The sequence below is a fragment of the Phalacrocorax aristotelis genome, chromosome 4, assembly GCF_949628215.1.
Source record: "Phalacrocorax aristotelis chromosome 4, bGulAri2.1, whole genome shotgun sequence".
Lineage (NCBI taxonomy): Eukaryota > Metazoa > Chordata > Aves > Suliformes > Phalacrocoracidae > Phalacrocorax > Phalacrocorax aristotelis.
In genome coordinates this window covers 28,885,118-28,904,882 of record NC_134279.1, presented here as the reverse complement: position 1 = coordinate 28,904,882, position 19,765 = coordinate 28,885,118, and the positions used below count along the sequence as shown (strand labels likewise).

At 39.0% G+C, this 19,765-nt stretch overlaps 1 protein-coding gene across 1 annotated transcript in view; it reads right to left on the bottom strand.

The window, feature by feature from the left end:
- Positions 1–2,663: 2,663 nt before the first annotated feature.
- The window catches only part of PPP3CA (protein phosphatase 3 catalytic subunit alpha), a 199,394-nt gene continuing 182,292 nt past the window's right edge, over positions 2,664–19,765 (bottom strand). Inside the window, exons 11-13 of the mRNA XM_075090752.1 lie at positions 14,472–14,556; positions 10,419–10,516; positions 2,664–4,412 (exon numbers count right to left, since the gene is read on the bottom strand). Of these exons, the coding sequence (XP_074946853.1) occupies positions 4,219–4,412; positions 10,419–10,516; positions 14,472–14,556 (377 nt within the window). The 3' untranslated portion in view covers positions 2,664–4,218. The remainder of the gene's footprint in view (positions 4,413–10,418; positions 10,517–14,471; positions 14,557–19,765) is intronic.

Genomic DNA, 19,765 nt, shown 5'->3' with positions numbered 1-19,765 from the left:
ACAAAACATACATTTTATAACGCTTACCAGGCTCGATACTGCAAAGTCAGCTCAGCAAGACAACAACAACAAAAAAAATCCCCTACGTCTAGCTCCATCAACTCCTCCTTTTTGTGACCCCCACTGAGGTGGCTGCAAGTCCTCTGCGTTTTCACATACATACGAACACATGTGAACTTGGATATATTTTTTCCTAAATCACTGAAGAACCAGAAAGTCCATCCTTCTGCATGCCAAAACCGGCCATTTTTAGCAGAATCAAACATCCTCCCCAAAGCAACTAAAGACGCAATCTGCAAACTGTTTTCCAAGCGGTTTCTTTGGTGCTTGTGGTTTTAACATTTGAAATAGTTGATTCTCACATCCCTCTGTGAAAGAAGTGGGAAGATTCATGGATCTGACTAATTTGAGCAACAGTAACTTGAAAAAAAGAAGGGAAACTGATTTCTAAGGATTAAAAATGTAAATTCAGTTTAAGCCTAGAAAGTGTCCCTAAATTTTCATTTTTTACACTCTGAACTCCACTATTTCACTAAAAATCAATGCTAAAGTGAGAGAGGACAGAGATCAGGTCTGTGCTAACAAGCAGCACCTCTCAGTGCCTGTTTTTAGCCCTGCTTTCTGGCCTCAATTTTACTGGCCAGATTCTCAGAAGAAAGCCAAATTATACCCAAACTCCTCTAGAGGCTCTAGACAATCCTCCTCTGGCAAGAAAAAAGGATGTCAAGCAAAATGCTGAAAGAATTTATATCTGTGCTTGACAGTTGGTGATTCTGGCACAAGCTTAAGCAGGGTTAAACCTACTGCAATTTTGGGGGAAACCCTGGACAAATTTTGAATGTTGTCTTCTTCAGAAATTGTATGCTAAGAGCTAATACACTTCATGTTTAACACCTGTTGAGAAAGAAAATTATGGTAGTGCAGAAAATATAATACATGCATCCAATATATTAGCACACAGTGGGAATAAAGTGGTTAAAAAAATACAGTAAATTCTGATGTAGGCACCGACGATATTTTTGGCATTAAAGTAGCATATTTGGTTAGAAGGAAGAAACCTGTACTGGGAGACACACTCCAGTGCGTGGCATGTCACCAAGCGGGCCACGAAATCCAAAACATAGCCTTCAGTGGCACCAGGGTTTTTCTCCAAATTCATCTACAGCTCCTGCAGCAGGAAAAAGGAAGGACAGCTAGAGGAGATGGAAAGAACTAACCTTTGGAAATTTTTTTTGACCTTTTAGGAATATTTGCGTATAGCCTAGACTATCCCTCAGAGCCAGTCCAGAACCTGCCCCATGGTAGGTTCACTCCAGGAACCAGCCAGGCCATCTGGACACACAGGACACTCCTATTTTGTATGCTCAGGACATTTTTCATTCTTCTAAGATATAAAAGTTCAAGTCTCCTTACTCCTTACTGACCAAAGAGACTCTGTACATTTCCTAATGTATTCCCCAGCCCGGACTACCTTGCTTACCCGTAAGCTTTTTGGCAGTTTCAGCAGGCTTTTGCGAACCCGCTACTTATTTGTAGTGTGGATCTTTTGGGTTAAGTTTACCAATTGAGAGGTTTATGCCACACTGTCACTGCTGAACGGAAAAAACCCTTTCTTGCTGCGAAATTGGTTTGGGCAACTGCCAGGGTCCAACTTAAATGAAAGCAGACAGCACACGGTGCGCTGCCCAACAGTATTGCTCTATGTTGCACAAAGTGCCTGCTGAGCGCTAGCTCAGACGTCTCTGCAGAAAAACTTACCTGAGGTAACCTACAGTTGTTCAGCTAGCACGTACGCAGGACTGAAGCACCAAGTAAAGTGGTCACCCAAACTTTCACCACTACTTTTTGCAGAGACCGTGCTCATTAGCCAAGCGAACAGCTTCACTGATCAGATGAACCGCTAGACTCTGCTTGTCTCTCCCCTGTGCTGTATTTCTATACAATCTGAAATAAACATTTAAATCTAAAATTGACCCAGCTTTCCAGTCCCATATATTATGAATTTTTATTTTTGCCACCTGTCATATTTTGCCAAAATTAACTAGAGCTGAAGTGGGAAAAACACATAAGAAAGCAGGCACCAAGCCAACATGTAATAATGCTACCTGAAAGGAGGACTAAAGCAATACCCACAACATTGCACCATTTGGCATCATCCATCAGTTCTTTGCAGGGTGACGGACTGTAGAAAAATGCTGAGCACAGCCAGGGAGAAAATGAGAACAAGGCAGAGCTTTGACAGTTCATCTCTGACTAAAAGAGAGAGCATTTGAAATCTGAAATTGTTGATTTTTTTTTTTCTCCTTAAAGGAACATTGTAAATGGTATTAATTGACCTTTTCAAACACTCCAGATGTGGAGGGAACCACACAGAGAGCACAGGTTTTCTTCTGCACTCTATTTGTGGGATACATCCTCCTCACTTTTGTGAAAGCCCGCCTTTCTAACCAGAACTTGGGGGAAGTCGGCAGATGTTCAGTAGCCTAAAACAGTTGGGTAATAAATTAATCTTTTTCTTAGTAGAGAACTGACCTTGAATTGTGAAAGGAGTCATTCCTCTCTTACACCAACAGTCTTCACCTGTCCAAAGCAAAAGAGAGCAACAAGCACCCGCGCACCCGCATGCGCTTCTGCGACTGAGCCAGCAAGAAAGTGAAGAGTGCTTAAGTTCATGCACATTTTTATTGAGTAGTAATATAAAATGCTTCTTTCATTGTTACAAGTGCATGCTTTGATTGCCAACATTTCAAAGTCAAATTACAAAGGCAAGGCTGTAGGCTGTAGTGAATTACTTGGGCACTTATACAATTGTTAAAAAATATCAATGGACTGTTTTCTTTTGTTTCTTTTTCTTTTTTAGAATGAACCAGTTGAAACCCGTAACTGATATACAAAGGGAAAAAAGTGAAAAAATTACACATTTTGTGGCACGTGACAGAACAGAACAAAATGACTAAACCATTATGACATTAACAGTTATCATGCATTTAGAATTTCACATGTAACTACAAACTTATTTAAATTTCACAAGGTTTGCTAAACATGCTACCCATCTATATGTGCACTGACAAGCTTATGTTAAAAACTTTAAGAATACTCTCCCCTTAGATTTTTCAAAGCTTTTTTTGATTACAAAATTTCAAAGGCATTAAGCATTTTTTTTTTTTAGAGAATATAAAGTACGCCAGTATACATACATTTCCAGTATAAGTCAGACCACTAAGCGCATTACAGTCCCATACAGGCCTATACAGCCATTTTTTCTTAAAAAACATGCATAGGCAGATTTTTACAGAATATAGATGCTTTTCACTGCACTTAATATGGTGTCTTGTTCACTATACTTAAAAATGCACCACTCATAAATATTTAAATTCAGCAAGCCACAACCAAGACTTGATTTACCAAAAAAACCCAGAAAACCCCCAAACCAAACCCCCCTAAATATAAACAGCAAAAAAAGATAAATGTTATTATTCCAGTTTTTTTTAAACAAAGAAAAGGATAATTGCTGCCAAATTAGTAAGATAAGTGTTATATTTAAAGAAGGGCATCGAAGCACACTAAAGAAACCTGAGGTAAGCATAATCTGTACAAAATTAAACTGTCGCTCTCGCTCGCTCTCTCACTCTCTCTCTTTTTTTTTTTTTTTGGCATTTTAAACAAATTTCCAACATTCTTTTTTTTCTTTTTTTTCTCTATATTTTTAAAGACTGCCTAATTTATTTCATAGCCATTGTCTGACAAGAGTAGCAAAACATTATCAATAAATAGTCCTTATTTAGTTTGTACATTTTGTTAAAAATGTTTCGATGTTCTCCATGTTTAGTGCTGCAACTGTAAACGTACAATAGTTAGTAAGAAATTAAACAAAGTTTTCATGTCCAGTAACATAATAAAAGGCCTTTCAGTAACATATCTAGACGTTCCCAATGCAGTAGGAAAACATGTTCATTCCCCTAACTTTGCAATATATACCAGCATGAGCTTTCATTTTTCTACAAGCATTTTAAAGGCATATCCAAAGGAGGTGTCTCTCTCCCACCCTCCCTCCCACCAAATTAAAGTTGACGATCTCTTCGTAGATGATTTTTGTAAACTGAATCCAACACCTGGCCCCCAGAGCAAGTAAGCTATTATCAGAGGCAAGAACATCCCACTGCTGATGTGCAGCAACCCCATCGCGCCCTGCAGCTCAACCCCCCTCCCAGACAGTGGTCACTGAATATTGCTGCTATTACTGCCGTTGCTGTCCGTGCCATTAGTCTCTGTGGAGATTGCCTTGTTGATGGAGTTAAGGTTGGCATCGGATGGCACGTCTCTGCGTGGAGGCATTCTCTCATTAATTCGATCTAAGCCTTTGGCCTCTTCGAAGCTAGTGATCTTATGCTGGGGTGAAAATCCTTTGATAGCTAAATAAAGGATTATTAAAAAGTAAAATTAGCAAAGTAAAACTCTCGGCAGCTTTTCCCCCAACTTAGCAATGAGCGTGAAGGTCCTTCTTTGCGAAGGTGGCAATGAGAAGACCTGACAACGCGACCGACTCCTTACCGTACTCAGAAAGAGCTGGGGGTTAACCACCACACCACCACTGTCTCTTGCAACACAACTTTTTTTTTTTTTTTTTTCAACAAGATCAACTTCCAGTATTTTGTTGTCCACTGGGGTTCTGCTTAAAACGCTCAGAAGCTGACTTGAAACTACAGTTTGCAATTAGGAACCGTGCTTAGCTGGGGACTTAGCATTTGTCGTCATCACTTACAGCCTTAGAGACATTGTGCCTCGCCATAACAACCTTAAATCAGGCAAAACTCCCATATGACTTTCAAAGACCGAGGGAAAAAGCGCTGGCCAGTTACAGATGGTCACGACACGGTGAGGCCAGTTTGCAGGATATACATTAAAGCTATGGGAGATCCAGGGCAACCCTACAACATGTTGTCTCATGTTCTCAACACAGGCGAGCTGCTTGTTGATTGCTCGGGGCAGTTACCCTCCCCAACACATCCCTGGACTTCTAGAAAGCAGCTTGACTCAAACAGCGGTAACGCTGTGCAACACAGACCAGGGGTATCATCATTTTGGCACATTTGTACAATTTAACTTTGGAAACACACTGACAAAGGACCAAAGTTCCAAATGAACCTGAGGACTTTCGATCTGCCCTTCAGCAGCGACGTTGATGAGGCCACACCGACCTCAGAAGGCAGCCACATGCTGGGGAATGTATTTGTAGAGTGTGGTTTTTATTTTATTTTACGTTTTTCCCTCTTTAACTGAACAGTTGAAGATCTTTAGATTTAAAGCAAAAGAGAAAAAAGCACTGTAGGCAAACAGCAGGTCACAGCTCCGTAGATAATTTGTCATAGCCTTCTGTGTGTTTTTCTCTTATCTGCACCAAATCAATGCACTGCACTTCCAGAACTGGCACTTTTGCTATGCCTCTATCTTAACATGCCATAGAGCAGAAATGGTGTGTTAGTACCAGGAAACTGTAAACTCCCTGGGGAGAAAATGGTAGGGGAGTTTCAAAGATCAAATTCAATATTCCTTCCCTCCCTTTATCTTCTCTTTACCCCAAAGTACTCCTGCTCTCCTTCCAATATGCAGTCCCAATTCTGGACAAGCTGGTAACTTCTGTTTAAAAAAAAAAGGCAAACAAACCCCAAAGCCCAGAACATCCCTGGTACCAATCTACCACTCCTTGCATTTTGGGGGGAGCAAGAAAAGCGTTTTCATGCTGGTATTTTTGCCAACCATTCCTGTGAAAATGGATAGATCCTGTTTGCCTCAGGATTTAGTTCCTTAGCCAGTTTCACAAACGTTATACTGGAACTTTGTGAAGTGCACGGGTTTTAACATGTATTATACTTCAACTCAGAAAAACAACAACAACAACGTAATGGTGATTAGTCAAGTGAGCAGGGATGGAGCAGTGAAAACAGAACGGGCCCTACAGTGAAATTTTCAAGGTTGATTTTTCTTTTTTTTTTTTTTTTTCTTTATTTTCTACCACAAAAATGAAGATGTCTAACAAGCACCCAGGCCAATCCCTTAAAGCAATAGTTTAATGGATAGCCGTGTTGAAGCTGAAACACTTGCTGTGTCCTGGAGCTTGCCAGTAGCACAGCCCAGTTGTGTCATCGGGCCCTGGATCAAACTGGAGAGAGTCAATTGGGAACGGACAAAACATTTTCTCCGTTGTTAGCTTTGTCTACGTAGACTAGTCATTATGGTTATGGTGTCTAACTAGCGAGGACAGCAAATCAAGAATTAACTTGAAGGGTGCATATTGCTTGAATGGGGGCACGTTCAATTGACTGTATTTCGAACAGACACGTATTGTCTGTAATACTGAGGAAGGTGCTCTGCTGTAGTTGCTGGTCAGACAACGAGTATTAGCAGTTTACATTGAGAGTATACTAAGACACAACACATAGTCACAGAAAATCACAGAAAACAGCCAAACTGTCAACAAGAATGCACACTGCAGATTAGAGTTTGCCGATAGGAATAGATAATTCCAACATAAATAGCAGCTTACTCACCGCTATTTAGAAAGCAGTTGTATTTTCTCTTACTTGTTTGTTCTGTAATATAATTCACTGCTTTACAAAAATCAAAAACAAATTCAACTGGCCAAAAGGGCACATCTCACCAACGACAGCAATCAGATTTTTTTTTTTAATTAACTAAAAAAATACCCACAGGAAATTTGAGAGGGGCAAGAACAAAATACAACTGAAGAATTTTGTTTTAAAGGGGAATTCTGCAAAGTCTTCTTCCAAAACTTTATAATGCTGAATGAATATTGCACATCTACATTGCAATATGTGATTGCTTAGGTTTTAACCGTACTGTTAAAAATTGCTTAAGGGTTAAGTTAGAGATCTGTCAATAAAGCACCATAGTTTTCAATACTAAACGTTCTGAAATCTTCTGAGGCAGCCAGTCACTTTATATTTGTAGCTAAAATGGTGCTGGTGTTAATGGTTGCTCTAATGTAAATAACCAGTGTGTAAACTGCCACTACCAGAGGAAGCAGACATCTTGCAGACAGAAGTCTCATGTTGTTTTACTCTTAAAAAGAAACAGAAACATGCTGAACTGTAACAAAAGACCAATAAAAATTTTTTACTAGTGACCTAAAAGAAAGGAAACAAACTGAAGCAAAAATAGAAGGGGGGGGGGGGGGGGGGGGAAACAAAAAGAAAGAATATTTATAAAAAGCTGTGTGTCTTCCTCGACCAGAGATTGCTGAGGATGGTTTGAGGTGGAGCCTAGACCCAGCCTCCAGCGCACAGCTTTTGAGCTATGTGTCACAGAGCATTTACGAGCTGCTGCCGAGTTATGTCCCGTGAAATCCAACTCCCCTGATCTCCTCCTGTGGCATTACTCAGTGCTTAGTTCAACATACAGCAATTCCAACGTGATTGTAACTTCAGAGAGGAAAAAAAACCACAACAGCAGCAACAGAAGAAAAAAAACCAAAAAAACCAAAAAACCATTTTCCCCTTTAAAGCAATTACATTTTGGTTAATACCGAGCCACAATTGTTAGCCCAACACCCACACAATCTGTACAAGCTACAGCAAAATGAATACACCCAGCAGAGCCCTTATCTGTTGTGGCACCAACAGAAAGGGGACTGGCCAATTTACCTTCATCAGCCTCAATAGCCTCAACAGTAGCTGAAGAGAAGAAAGGGGTAGCAAAACGAATGAGAAAAATGAGCACAGGATTTTTAACTCTAAGAACAAGTCAGTGAACAGCAAAGGAGCTACAACACTAATGTTACTGTAAGTGCTGGATTTTGGCAAAACAGACACACAGAGAAATGCTTACACAAAAACAATAATTCGCAGACTGAATTAAGCTATAGTTTGTTTTGAAGCAGAAGTTTCACAAACTAAAAGGTTTAAAGACACATTTGCGTAGTTTTCTTTTGACTCAGAAGAACTACAAAATGAAAATGTCTTCCATATCGCACATCTGACCTGAAAAGGTCATAGTATAATTCTCCCAGCTTTGAATAAGAGCAGTTTGATTTGCCCTGTCAAAACAGAATGAAAAATGGCATAAAGCCATCATACAAAATTTGTACCACTTACGATGTGAGCTTGAAAAGTATTAGCTGCCAGTACAAGGCAAAAGAGCCACATATACCACTTCTCAGAATGATTTTTCCCTCTCCTCTGACTAAAAGAAACCTCCCCACAGCATGGGACAGAGTTTGCTCAGATAGCTTTGCCTTTGTTTGCAATCTCGCCCGGGCTGCTCCATCTGTAAGCATCCTTTTTGTCAACCCCGTCTCTAAAAACAGCATTCTTCTACTATTTTATTTAAGTCAATGGACATAGATACAAGATTGAAAGCTGTTGGACATCCTGATCAGGTAAAGTTTTCTAACTGGGCGTTGCTGCAGTGTTAAGAATATCATGTTGCTATTGTTTTGAAACCATTTGTTGTTCTTGAAGGCATAATTTCATTTGAATTCTACCCATCAGCTTCGGCATGAATTTGTTTCTACAGTCAGAGATTTAGAAGCCGATGCAAAGCAGCCAAAGCAATCCAATATAGCAATGCTACAGCTCAAATATTTAAAAAGAAATTTTGATTTTCAAGAACTACTCTGATTTAGAGAATAGCTCAAGAAGCCAAGTTTTTAAGAATTCCTCTCTTCTTTTCTTGTCTTATTTTTCCCCTACATAAAAGCTTTTTTTTGTCCTCCATAAAACCCAAACCATTTTTTTCTGTAGTTAGGATGTTAAATATGGATTAAGATCAATACTAAAATAGGTATACTATTACCTTGCTGCATGGGGAAATGAGAGGAACTAACCCACATGCACCAAGGTAAGCCTATGCCTCTCAAGCTACAGAGCAAGAGAGATGGCAAAAATCAAGGAATGAAACCAATGCAAACTTAAAAGAAAAGGAAACACAATAACTAGCATGAGAAATTAAAATTAATAACCAGATCCAAACCAGCACTGACACATTAGAAAAAGATGATGACCAAAATGTATACTTCCACAACAGAACATACTACTCATATTTTCTGTTAATACATATGATAATATGAACATGTGCATAACAGAAATGATGTAAACTTCAGATTATTTGGTGAATGGGGTACTACGTGTTACCTAATGCAGAAGCTTGTGTATAGTAATGTTTTACTAAGCCAGAATACTGCAGTATGAGGAGATTTTCCTTTTAGCCATTTTAACAAGAACTTTAGGCAATTTTCTCAAATTCATTTCAATTCCTAATATTTGCCAGGGTAACAATAGCAGCTTCCTTAGACCAAATTTTCTGACAAGTGTAAAGCAACTATACAAAGAAAAGCCTAGGTAAAGACTAAAGCCCCATTAAGACAGACATCCTGTGGAATCATATTGCAGCATTTTCAAAGCAGAACGTTACTATGTCCGTTAACACACAAGTCATCAAAATGAAAAAACAAACAAACAAAAAAAGTAAGGGAAAAAAGGGGGAAAGAAGGTTTATCACCATGTACCTGAATCTTCTAGGTAAAAGAGACAGTAAAGGGAAAAATACAGAGAAAGAATGCTCCAGGAAGGAAACAGGAAAACAAGAGGCTGAGACTGTGTTAAGGTTATAAAGCATTTCTATTTCTTACATCTACTGCCAACAGAACTTCAATAAGCGAGACGTTCTTGTGTGCCTGCAATATACTCTACAGCAGTACACACAGAATAAAAGGAGAGCTTGCAGCAGTAAATTAAATATTTTGCAGCTCCTTATTCCAAAAGGAATATTTCATCAAAGGCAGCCCCTACTATAGACTTACAGACTTCCTGTAACAAGAAGCACTTGGTATAAAACTGAACTGACAATCTGTATTGTGTTTGTGTACAAGGCAAACATGGTGTATGTAAGAGCCTCCCTTCACTTGGGCTTAAATCAGAGTGAAATTGTTCTCCTGCCATCACCTGGAATTGCTAGGAGAGAAAATCTAATTCTAGAGCTATTTTCCATTGATGATTCTCTATGAGGAAGAACAAATCAGATAAAATAAGAGTTTGAGTGTCATTATCTAAGCTGAACCTTCAGTACTCTGTGTGTTAAAGGCTGCTCTTAAAAAAAAACCCAAGAAGTTGCTGTAAACTGTGGAAAGAGCGCACTTCTCATGCAGTGCTGATCTACCATTCTGAACAGTTGATTTTCAGGGACTTTCCCCCCCGCCCCTTTGAAAATCAGTGGTACACAAAAAGTCTTGAGAAGTGGCCTTACATGAACTGCTCACAAATGCTCCAGTACAACAAACCGCCTGTTTTATTCTGTCCTTTTATTTTTTTCTGAGAGGACTGCTGTTACTTTTCTTGGGTTCTGCAGTTGAAAACAAATTGGGTTTTTTACACGTAAGGATACAGACAGGCAAACATGCTTACCGCTTTGCAGTGTTTGTTTTCCTCCAGAGAGCACACCACTGGGCAGCATTCCTGTTGGAGTCAAACCTTTCAGCGTCAGCACACTTTCACTCTCTTCTCTGCAGCAGGGAAAAAAACCCAAAGGTAAATAATTACCTTTCTTAAAAACATGGAACACGATTTAGACACCTTAAACTACACGTGCCCTGCAATGATTTGGTTATCTCCAATCTCCTTACCAGGACAGACTGAACCTGCTGATAACACCAGCACCAGTGCAGTTCCCCTCACTGCTATACAAGTGGTTCACCTTTGCACCACACCATACACAGACTCCCACTATAGTTAACACTATAACTTGCATCTGTGAAACAACCTATGACATACCTTTGAATATATATGTGCATAAAACCACAAACTTGATAGAAGGAGGACCAAAGGAGCAGTTATTGCTAACAATACATTTTAGTGTCTCAAACCACGTGGTCCATAATCAACTTAAATTGTTTTGCTTTTGTCTACACTAGCCGTCAGGTGCATTATTTATTAATGATTGTCAGCCACTTAAAAAAAAGCAGCTAAAAGCTCCTTAAAATTAATATGTATTTCCACTCTTACTAGCACTGTTCTTAATGGTTTTGTACACTAAAAATGATACTGGAGTCAAGAAAAATGTTTTAGAAAACCTAAATATGTTTTGATGGTCTTCAAGTACATATAGATTTTAATGGATGGCAAGAGGAATACAACAGCTCTATCTAGACAAGCCGTTAAACACAGCTTTCTATGAGCACTGTAATGCTGTCTGTGACGACATACTTTCTCAGCAGCAAAACTGACCCCAATTCTTTAAGGGAAACCTATTTTGAAGTGCTTTACTTTGAAACGTATAATGACATTAAGCTGGAGGAAGCAAGCACAAAGACAGAATTTAGTTCTACATTCACTTGAGGATAATGTGGTTTTGTCTACCAAAACTGTCTCTCAGCAATTCTACTACTTACAATTTTCTTTAGACCTACGTGCCCTGAATTACTCACGTATTTCAAACAACTCTTGTTTACCTACTACATATACTCAAGTACTATTTTTAGTTTGAAAATTATTCTCCTTGTACACTTTTCTTTGTGTAATAGTCCAAATCAAATTGTGACTGTTTTCCTTGCAACTTTCCTCAATTGGAACTAATGCAACAGCCAAATATTTCCAGAATTGACACAGTATTTTCATCACCAAGAGTTACACACCAAAGTTTTTACTTTCTCTCAATTATTTGCCTCTGCAAGCAAATGCATAATCTGCATTTTCAATTCAGTACATGTAATCTTTTTTTTTTAATTAAGCCACAGTGGCACTTTTAGATTCACCTTCATACGATACGTTTATTTGCTGTATATGTATTATCTTTAAACTGCATATTTCAAAAAAACCTCTGTATCACAAATTTTGGGATTTTTTTTAGCGTTCAGTGTTCCTTACTACTTGATGTCCTTTACTTCCATTTAAGAATAAGGAAAATAAACTGATTAAATATTTTATTTACCTCCCTCCTGTCTAAATATATCAGAAGAGAAGTAAGACTTGAGAAACAAAGTTAGAGAGAGCCAATGACAGGGAATTGAGAGGTCTTCCACTGAGCTTAGGCCAATCCTTCTACAATGGCTATTCTCTGCAAAGTTGATTTATAAACCTTTGAAACTCAATACAACACTATTTTGATACCTAATTTTGAGACGAAAGTGGCTGAAATTATTTCAGTTTTACATTCAGGTTACACCCTCGAGGAAAGTGGTCGCTCCAGCTCAGAGGAGAGATGTTTGACTGAGTCCTTTGAAGGTGGTCAAATCAGGTGCTGATTATTTGGAAATGCTTTTCAAGAATTAGTGAAATAAATTTCATAAAACAGCAATGACTCAAACAGGAACTTCAAAGGTTTCTGAAACTGGTTGGTTTAGATGATGGTGCCACCACGGGGTTACACAAAATTATCAGACACTCACATGTTACACGTGGATTGTGCTGGCAAGACAGAAAAAATAACCAAGGATTTTCTATAGGAACAGTATTTGCAAGATTAACCTCGTGTAATATTTGCTGCCTAGAAGCCTCCAAAATGGCTGAGGAGAATCAACCTTTCCCAGCGAAAAGAGGAGAGGAGATACTCCCACGGGGGGCAATGGTGCCTGGGATGAAGCGTCACTCATCCCCCTGGAAGACTGGTCAGCAAAACTGCCCATTGGAGATACCTGTTTATGTGCTGACTACACCTCTGACCATAGTAAGGGTACACTGTATTTGCTGGTTAAAGCTAAGGGAGAACAAATACAGTCTTCATCTTCAGTCCTTCCTGCAAAATTTTAAGGTCCACCAGTAACCTGCAAAAGGCTCAGCAGCTTCAGTGAGTGACCCGCTGGCTCTCCTCTACCAGATACGGCCCATTCTGGTCATCTGGAGATGTTGGGATGCATGTGGTAAGGGTAAAAAATTGTACCATGAACAACTCTGAGTTGATTTTGACCAGTTTACAGGGAACGATCACGACTGATTTCCATCAGTGCCTCAAATTGTTGATTTTTGTGAAAAAATTTAAGAGGGCTCAAAGTTGCAAACAGTGCTAAAACCCTAAGCTATGAGGCTCATGAATATAATTTTCAACAGGGCACATGCAAGAATTATGCTGTACCCTTCTTCCATCCCTGAAACCATTCAAAGGCCATAGGTCCCTTTGAAAAAAGGCTTTGACATGTAGGTGATGTCAATCATCTGCAAGTTATCAAAACTCAAATATATCAGCTGAGCATCCAATTTTAGGACTTTCTGTATATTTAATTCCAGGTTTCTGTTAAATTAATCCTATATTTCAAAAGATGCTCTGCAACAAAATACAGCAGATCCAGAAGCTGCAGTTCAAGGTTATGGGAGATAGCCAGGTTTCCCAAAGTTTGTTTGCTCAACTATCACCAGAGAAAAATAATCATGCTGTTTTATGAAGGTGGTGGCAATGTCAGCTCCAGGCTCTCTGCCAGAATTGGTACAGAGGAGCAGGTGGAAACATTTGATTGCTCCCCCGTCTTGTTTAGGGAAAAAGCATGATGCCAGCTTTTCTTTTTTTATGGGTACCACTTCGAAGTAGCTTGTGCATCACTAGTAATTCACATATAACACTTCGGGAACCCCAGGTACAAAGTCCTCCATCTCAGTATGGTATTTAAAGCTATGTTGCTGCAATCTGCAACGCGTGGGCGAACTGCTGCATCCATGCAAAGCCCCACTGACAACCTGCCCAGTGCTTGCACGCTACAGAGGAGTCTCAAATCAAGCAAGTTTGAGAATTTAATCTGAAGTTGAATATATTTTTCAAGTAACTATTTTTATTTCCTCTTTTTATACCAATCGTACAACCATACCAATACATTTAAAAAAAAAATCCTTGACTTTGCACTAACATAATAACCATAAACTGACTACGCAGAACAGCATACGATTTCCTGAGAAAAAAATCCCACTGCTGAAAGGGAGGGAGAACTGTATTTTCTATATTTAGACTTCAGCACAGCACAGTACAGCATGTTTTCTCTTCTGCTCAGAGCCATCAAATGGAGAGTTCTAAACATTGGGTAGCAATTAGTTACTCATGTTCACGCGTCTGGGGGAGTGCAGCCCAAGGTAACAAGCTGCTGTTTTCTGCACAATGATTTCCTGGATTTTTAGTTAAATGACCCCAATGCGTTCCTCTTTAATCATCTGCAGCAACAACTGTAGGTGACAAAGTGGGACTGTGGGCTTGCCTTTTAATGAGACATGATGTGGAACACACCCTTTCTCCACAGTTAACTCTTGCCTGCTGATATCTTTTGTTTGTCTGTTTTACTTTCAGCAAAAGCCCGGAGGAAGAGCCATAATAAACAGCAATATTGCATAAATAAAACAATGTTTAAAATGTTCCAGTAAAACTCAATTAGGTGTTATATTGAAATACCAAATTTGCTGTCTGATTAACAGTAGAGTGCTATAAGTAATCATTCAAAGGTGTCCTTTAACACTCAAAAAATCTGAAACAGCAAAAAACCTTACCTTAACACTGAGAAAACTCTAGCCATTTTTCCTATTGCTCTTATCTTGTTCCTTATAACTTCCTTTCGAGCAGCAGCTGTTGCTCCTGTGGAAAATACATTAAAAACAGTTATAGGGATTTGTAAACAATACATCACTATTCCGAACAATAAATACAAGAAACACCGTATTAATGTCATGGTTTGCCAAACTAAGCCACATTTGTATTCAAAACCACACTTATTTTTTGTATTTACAGCTTGGCTGATCGCTTTTGAACAATCTAGTTATTAGTACCTTAAGAGATGTGATCCTTTTCCTGCTACACATTAAAGCTGCATGGTTTTGCATCCATGTATGCTAATTTTCCATTTCAAAAACATTTTCAGAGGCCACACTCCTTTAAAAACAAGTTTCTTAGAAAATGCTAAAAAGAGATTCATCATGAGCAGTGCCCAAACCATTAAAAAAAGAGTTAAAACCAAAGTTAAACAACAGTGGAGATAAAATCTATATAATTTTAAGTGGAAAACAATCATGTTTCACTTAAGTTTCTAAAAAAAGTGATTGGATCAACCTTAAGGCCAAGAGGATCCAGTCAGGGTTCTCCCATCCCTAGTTAAAAAGTATTTACATGGTTATAAAACCTAAAGGCAGAGTCTTAAAACCAGCATGAAATGGTAGGGATTGCATCGACTGGCAGTGGTTAAGAGAGTTCCACAGATGAACTTTATTCTCATCACTGCTATGGCCTGCCCAACATTATGTTGGAACAGAGACTATAGTTTAGCTAAGTTTGCATGTGTATTTCTTACTTGGATATCATCAAAACCTAGAATATTATCTGTGCACCCAAGAATGAACCACCTGAATGGCAAAAGCAGATAGTACTAAGTTGTCAGAACGAGGAATTTCTTTTAATAAGGACCCCCCACATCTCTAAGAAAATGCCATGATATACTAGGTAAACCAGTTTCACTTAATTATCACAATCATAACCACATACGTCATGACAATTTCTCCGAAAGGTTTCGGAATGAAAGGTAACCTTGGCTCATATGGATGCTGCCTGGCTCCTGCCTTGGAGGTTCAAGAGCGCAAGCTGAAAACCACTACACCAAGATAACACTTCCTTCTTTGCTGCTCTAGAAGTCAAGGACAAAAACGAAAATTTCTATTTTCAATTCCTAGCAAATTGATCCACTTTGTAAAGTGGAGTCCATCACGGAAGCTAAAATAGCAGAAAGGGGCAAAAATGAGGGAGCTGGTTATGGCAGCAGAGGGGACAGCCCCCAGGGAACTGAGGCAAAGCACTGGGCAGAGCACTGAGGCATTGCCGAATGACGGTGATGGATGCAAGAGGTGAAAAGCTGCAGAAGACAGCCATGGGGCCTTGCCGTGCAGACCTTCCTTTGCTGTATTATGAGCGCAAAGGGACGTCAGCCAAACCCGTTCATAATAAAATGCTGAACTCAGAAGTCCCACCTGCTTCAGTGGCCCCAGCGTTTCACACGCTGCTCCTCTGTGCAGTCCCAGCTGCTCTGGGCAGCACTGGAAAGGTTTGATATGGCCATGCAGGAGATTTGCTGGGTATTTCTTAGAGCTGACTCTGTGATAATTCTCAGTTTCACTTTTCTCCACGCACCTCTGCTGACGGCAGCCCCGTCACTCTACTATCAGGCACTGTCACCTTTACTACTGCAGATTTCTCGTTATAAACTCGTAACAGTTTGAGACTACAGCTGGAAACACAAGCATTGCTTCATGTTATTTACTAGGTGACTAGGTGGCCTGGCTGATACCCTGGCATTTTAGAAGAGGTGAAAAGTATGTACATTTTTTTCCTGTGCTTGAATTTCAAAACAAATAGCCATTCTTTGCAAAAAACCTTTCAAAACCAAAAATAAACTCAACTCACAAATCCTAGAGCTGTTCAAAAGAAAGCTAAGTAACCGTAGGAACAAATATCACAGATAACAACATAAAAACTCAGGATGAATGTCACTGCAACTTTTAACACTGTGGCCAAGATCAAGTTTAACCCCAAATACTGCAAGGGGTGAGTTTGAAAAAGTGGGAGCTTGATAGCCACACACAGGGAACCCTGTGGAGCTGCTTGTGGGGTCATGTGTCCCTGAGCAGCTCACGTACAAACGGGTCCACACGAGCCACCTTGTATGTGCCCACAGCTATCACAGTCCCCATGTTTAAATGTTGATAACTCTATGCTTACGTACTGGGATATGTTCATACGCCTGCTGAGGGGTATAAGCGAGATATCTTACAATCATGCATCCATCCGTCTGTCTTTTGGGGCAGCTATTAAATGCATTATTTCCAGGCATTTCTAACTGTCCTCCTGGACTGTCCTGAAATTATGAACCTGAACTAAATACAACATGTTTGTAACAGTTCAATGGAAATTTTAAATTAAACAGCAATGATTCAGTTGGGTTCTTCAGGAAATAGAGGGGATACATTCCTGCCTCAGTTACTACAATCTCACTGAATTGTACTCTCAAGATACATGAGACATGGTTTTCATCCTTTTTTACACCAAAAACACTTAAACACAATTTGCTTCCTCCCCCCGCCAAGTTTCACTATTCCTACTTGTTTATTAGAAACCTACACTGTTCTAGTAGATCTTATAAGTATACTAAACTTTTTCAGTCACTGTTTAACTTCTGGAATTGTTGAGAACTGAAAACTGTAAATATAATTTATGACCAAAGTGAAATAAAATGCCCTGCACTTAAATATAAAATAAGAATGGAGAAAACCCCCCACTTAATCATAAAACACAACACACTCAAAGGGAGTATTTTGTTTCTCTTCAACACACAAAAAAAGTTACTAAAAATACACTTAAAAGATTTTGCTTTCCACTGATTTTCCTAATTTGTAACAGATCTGTGAAAGTGACATAAAATATTCTCTGTTTACTACATATTAGTAATAATTTTACTTATCCTATTTGGTTTTTTAAACATTATTTTGTAACTAACGCACCTGATACTCACAATATTTCATTGCCCTGTTAATTTAGACTGAATACTACTAACCTCATATAGCATTTGGATTCCTTAACTATTTAACCATAAATCTTAGATTCACATTTCAAGTGTGAATACTCCAACTTAGTATTATGAACTTCACTATTACTGCAAATCCTTATGAATTATTTCAGTTACATTTGAACATACGCTTATGTGAAAGTAAATGGGTCATAACCTGAGACCTGACTATGGGTAAAAGGGTTAATTTTATCTTTTGCAAACATTGCTTGATATTCTCTTAAGTTTTCACTTTTCTTTCAATATCTAAGCAGACCCTATTTGCATGAAGGAACTTAAAAACTATCATGAACACAGCCAAGTTTAAAATTGGACTGGACAAGTTATTTGGGAGTAGAATAAAAGCTTTGAATCTTACTTCAGTAATTTAGCAAGTTCTATTGGATTTCAGATTTGTACCATCCAAACACAGATCTTGCAAACTAGATACGTAAGACTTAGATGAAATGTAATTTAGACCTTCAGATTAAGAAGCAAAACAATGAAAAAAAGACAGTAAACTCTTAAATTATTCTAAGATGTAGGATTGAACAGATAGAAAACAATACTGAGTGAAAAAGCCAACCCCAGATCTCTCACTGGTATCCTAATATTTTATATATTATCTAAATAAGCATTAGGAAAATTAATGAAACTTAAGCCTTCCAACTTATTGAATACCTTTCTTCTGTGCATAAGTGGGGTCTTCTTAAGAATTCCAAAAGGGGGGAAAGAAAAAGATCAGTGATGTTTGTAGAATGAAAATAAAAAAATAATACAGAACATTTTACAACATCAATGGAAACGTAATGTTTAAGTAAAGTCTGAAAAACAGAAAAGAAACAAATTAGGCAGGGAACATCCAAAAGGAAAGAAACAGATTGAGAATAATGGGGGGGGGGGGGGGGGTGGGAACCAAACAACCTTTTCAGCTTAAAGCCTCATTAGTAGGTTTTGCGGGAAACCAACATGCAGGTAGAAGATCAGCAGCTAAGCTTAGCCTCAGTGTTACCACCCCTTGAACGCTAAGTTTCTCCTACATTATTGCAGCTGCTTTGATAAGGCTCAATCACTTCTCAAAAGCAGTGGCTCCAATTTATTTGGGCTGTGCCTGCCTGATGACACCTCTTTTCTTAGAAGAATCATGCCAATTCTTCCAGTTTATTTACGTCTGATATCTGAAAGAATAGCTTTACTATCATTGACATGTCTGCTCCTTCTACCAAAATCTGTGCTACCGCATGTGTTCATTCAAATGGTCCAGCAGCTTACAGTTATAAAATCCAAACACCACCATGGTACAAGGTATTGCATTTTAAAATCAACTACGTTTGAGAGCAAGACAAGTGCAGCACTCCGTGCCCAGGCACAACTGCACCGTGACACGCGTTTTGGGGCACTGGTTATCTAGGTTGGTTCAGAGGCAGAGCACGCCAATGTGCCGTACTACAGCTCGCATAAAAAATTGCTTTGGGCATGGAAACAACCATGCCTGGCCAAATAAATGAATGAATAAAATAAAAAAAGAGATCACATTAAAATGCCTCTCTGCCACCAACTCACAGAGATTAGGTATACATTGCAGCCCAACCTTGCTGGTTTGGAGGAAGAACAAACATAAACCAGTGGGAAAACCCCTCCATTTCTCTCCTAGTTAAAAATTAACTCATTGAAAAGCTAAGACTCTCTCATCTGCCCAGTTAGTAGCGTGAACACCCTTACCAAGGCAATGGTAAGTAACTGAGACTTAATGACAGGGCCTTTGATTTTGCTCAGTCCCTGTCTTAGTTGGTGCAGAGCTTGCCCCAGGTGCAGTTTATTGCATGGAAGAGTTATGGCAAATTTCGTATGCCACTGTTCGCAGCAGAATCAGATTTCGATCAGCAGGAGACATTTGGCTTAGTAATTCTCTTTAGGCTCAGATAACAGCACTGTACTGGGGAAGCTCTATTCCAACCAAGGAACAAATGCTGCAGCTAGCACTGTGATGGCAGCTTTTCGATGAGAAGACTGTGAACTACAATGTTGAAGGCAATACAAAAATTAATGCAGGTAATTTAGGAGTGTTTTGATGCCAAACCATGACAGAGAAGCATACAAAGCAAGCAGTGCATTTGTGTCAAGTTGTCTATTACATTATTGCACCCTTTTAATTAGCAGCTTAGTTTCTCAATCAAATGCACGAGGCCAGAAATGTTACTAATTAAAATAAAACAGGACTCTGACTATATGCTGGCTGGGTAGAAGTATTTGCAGCTC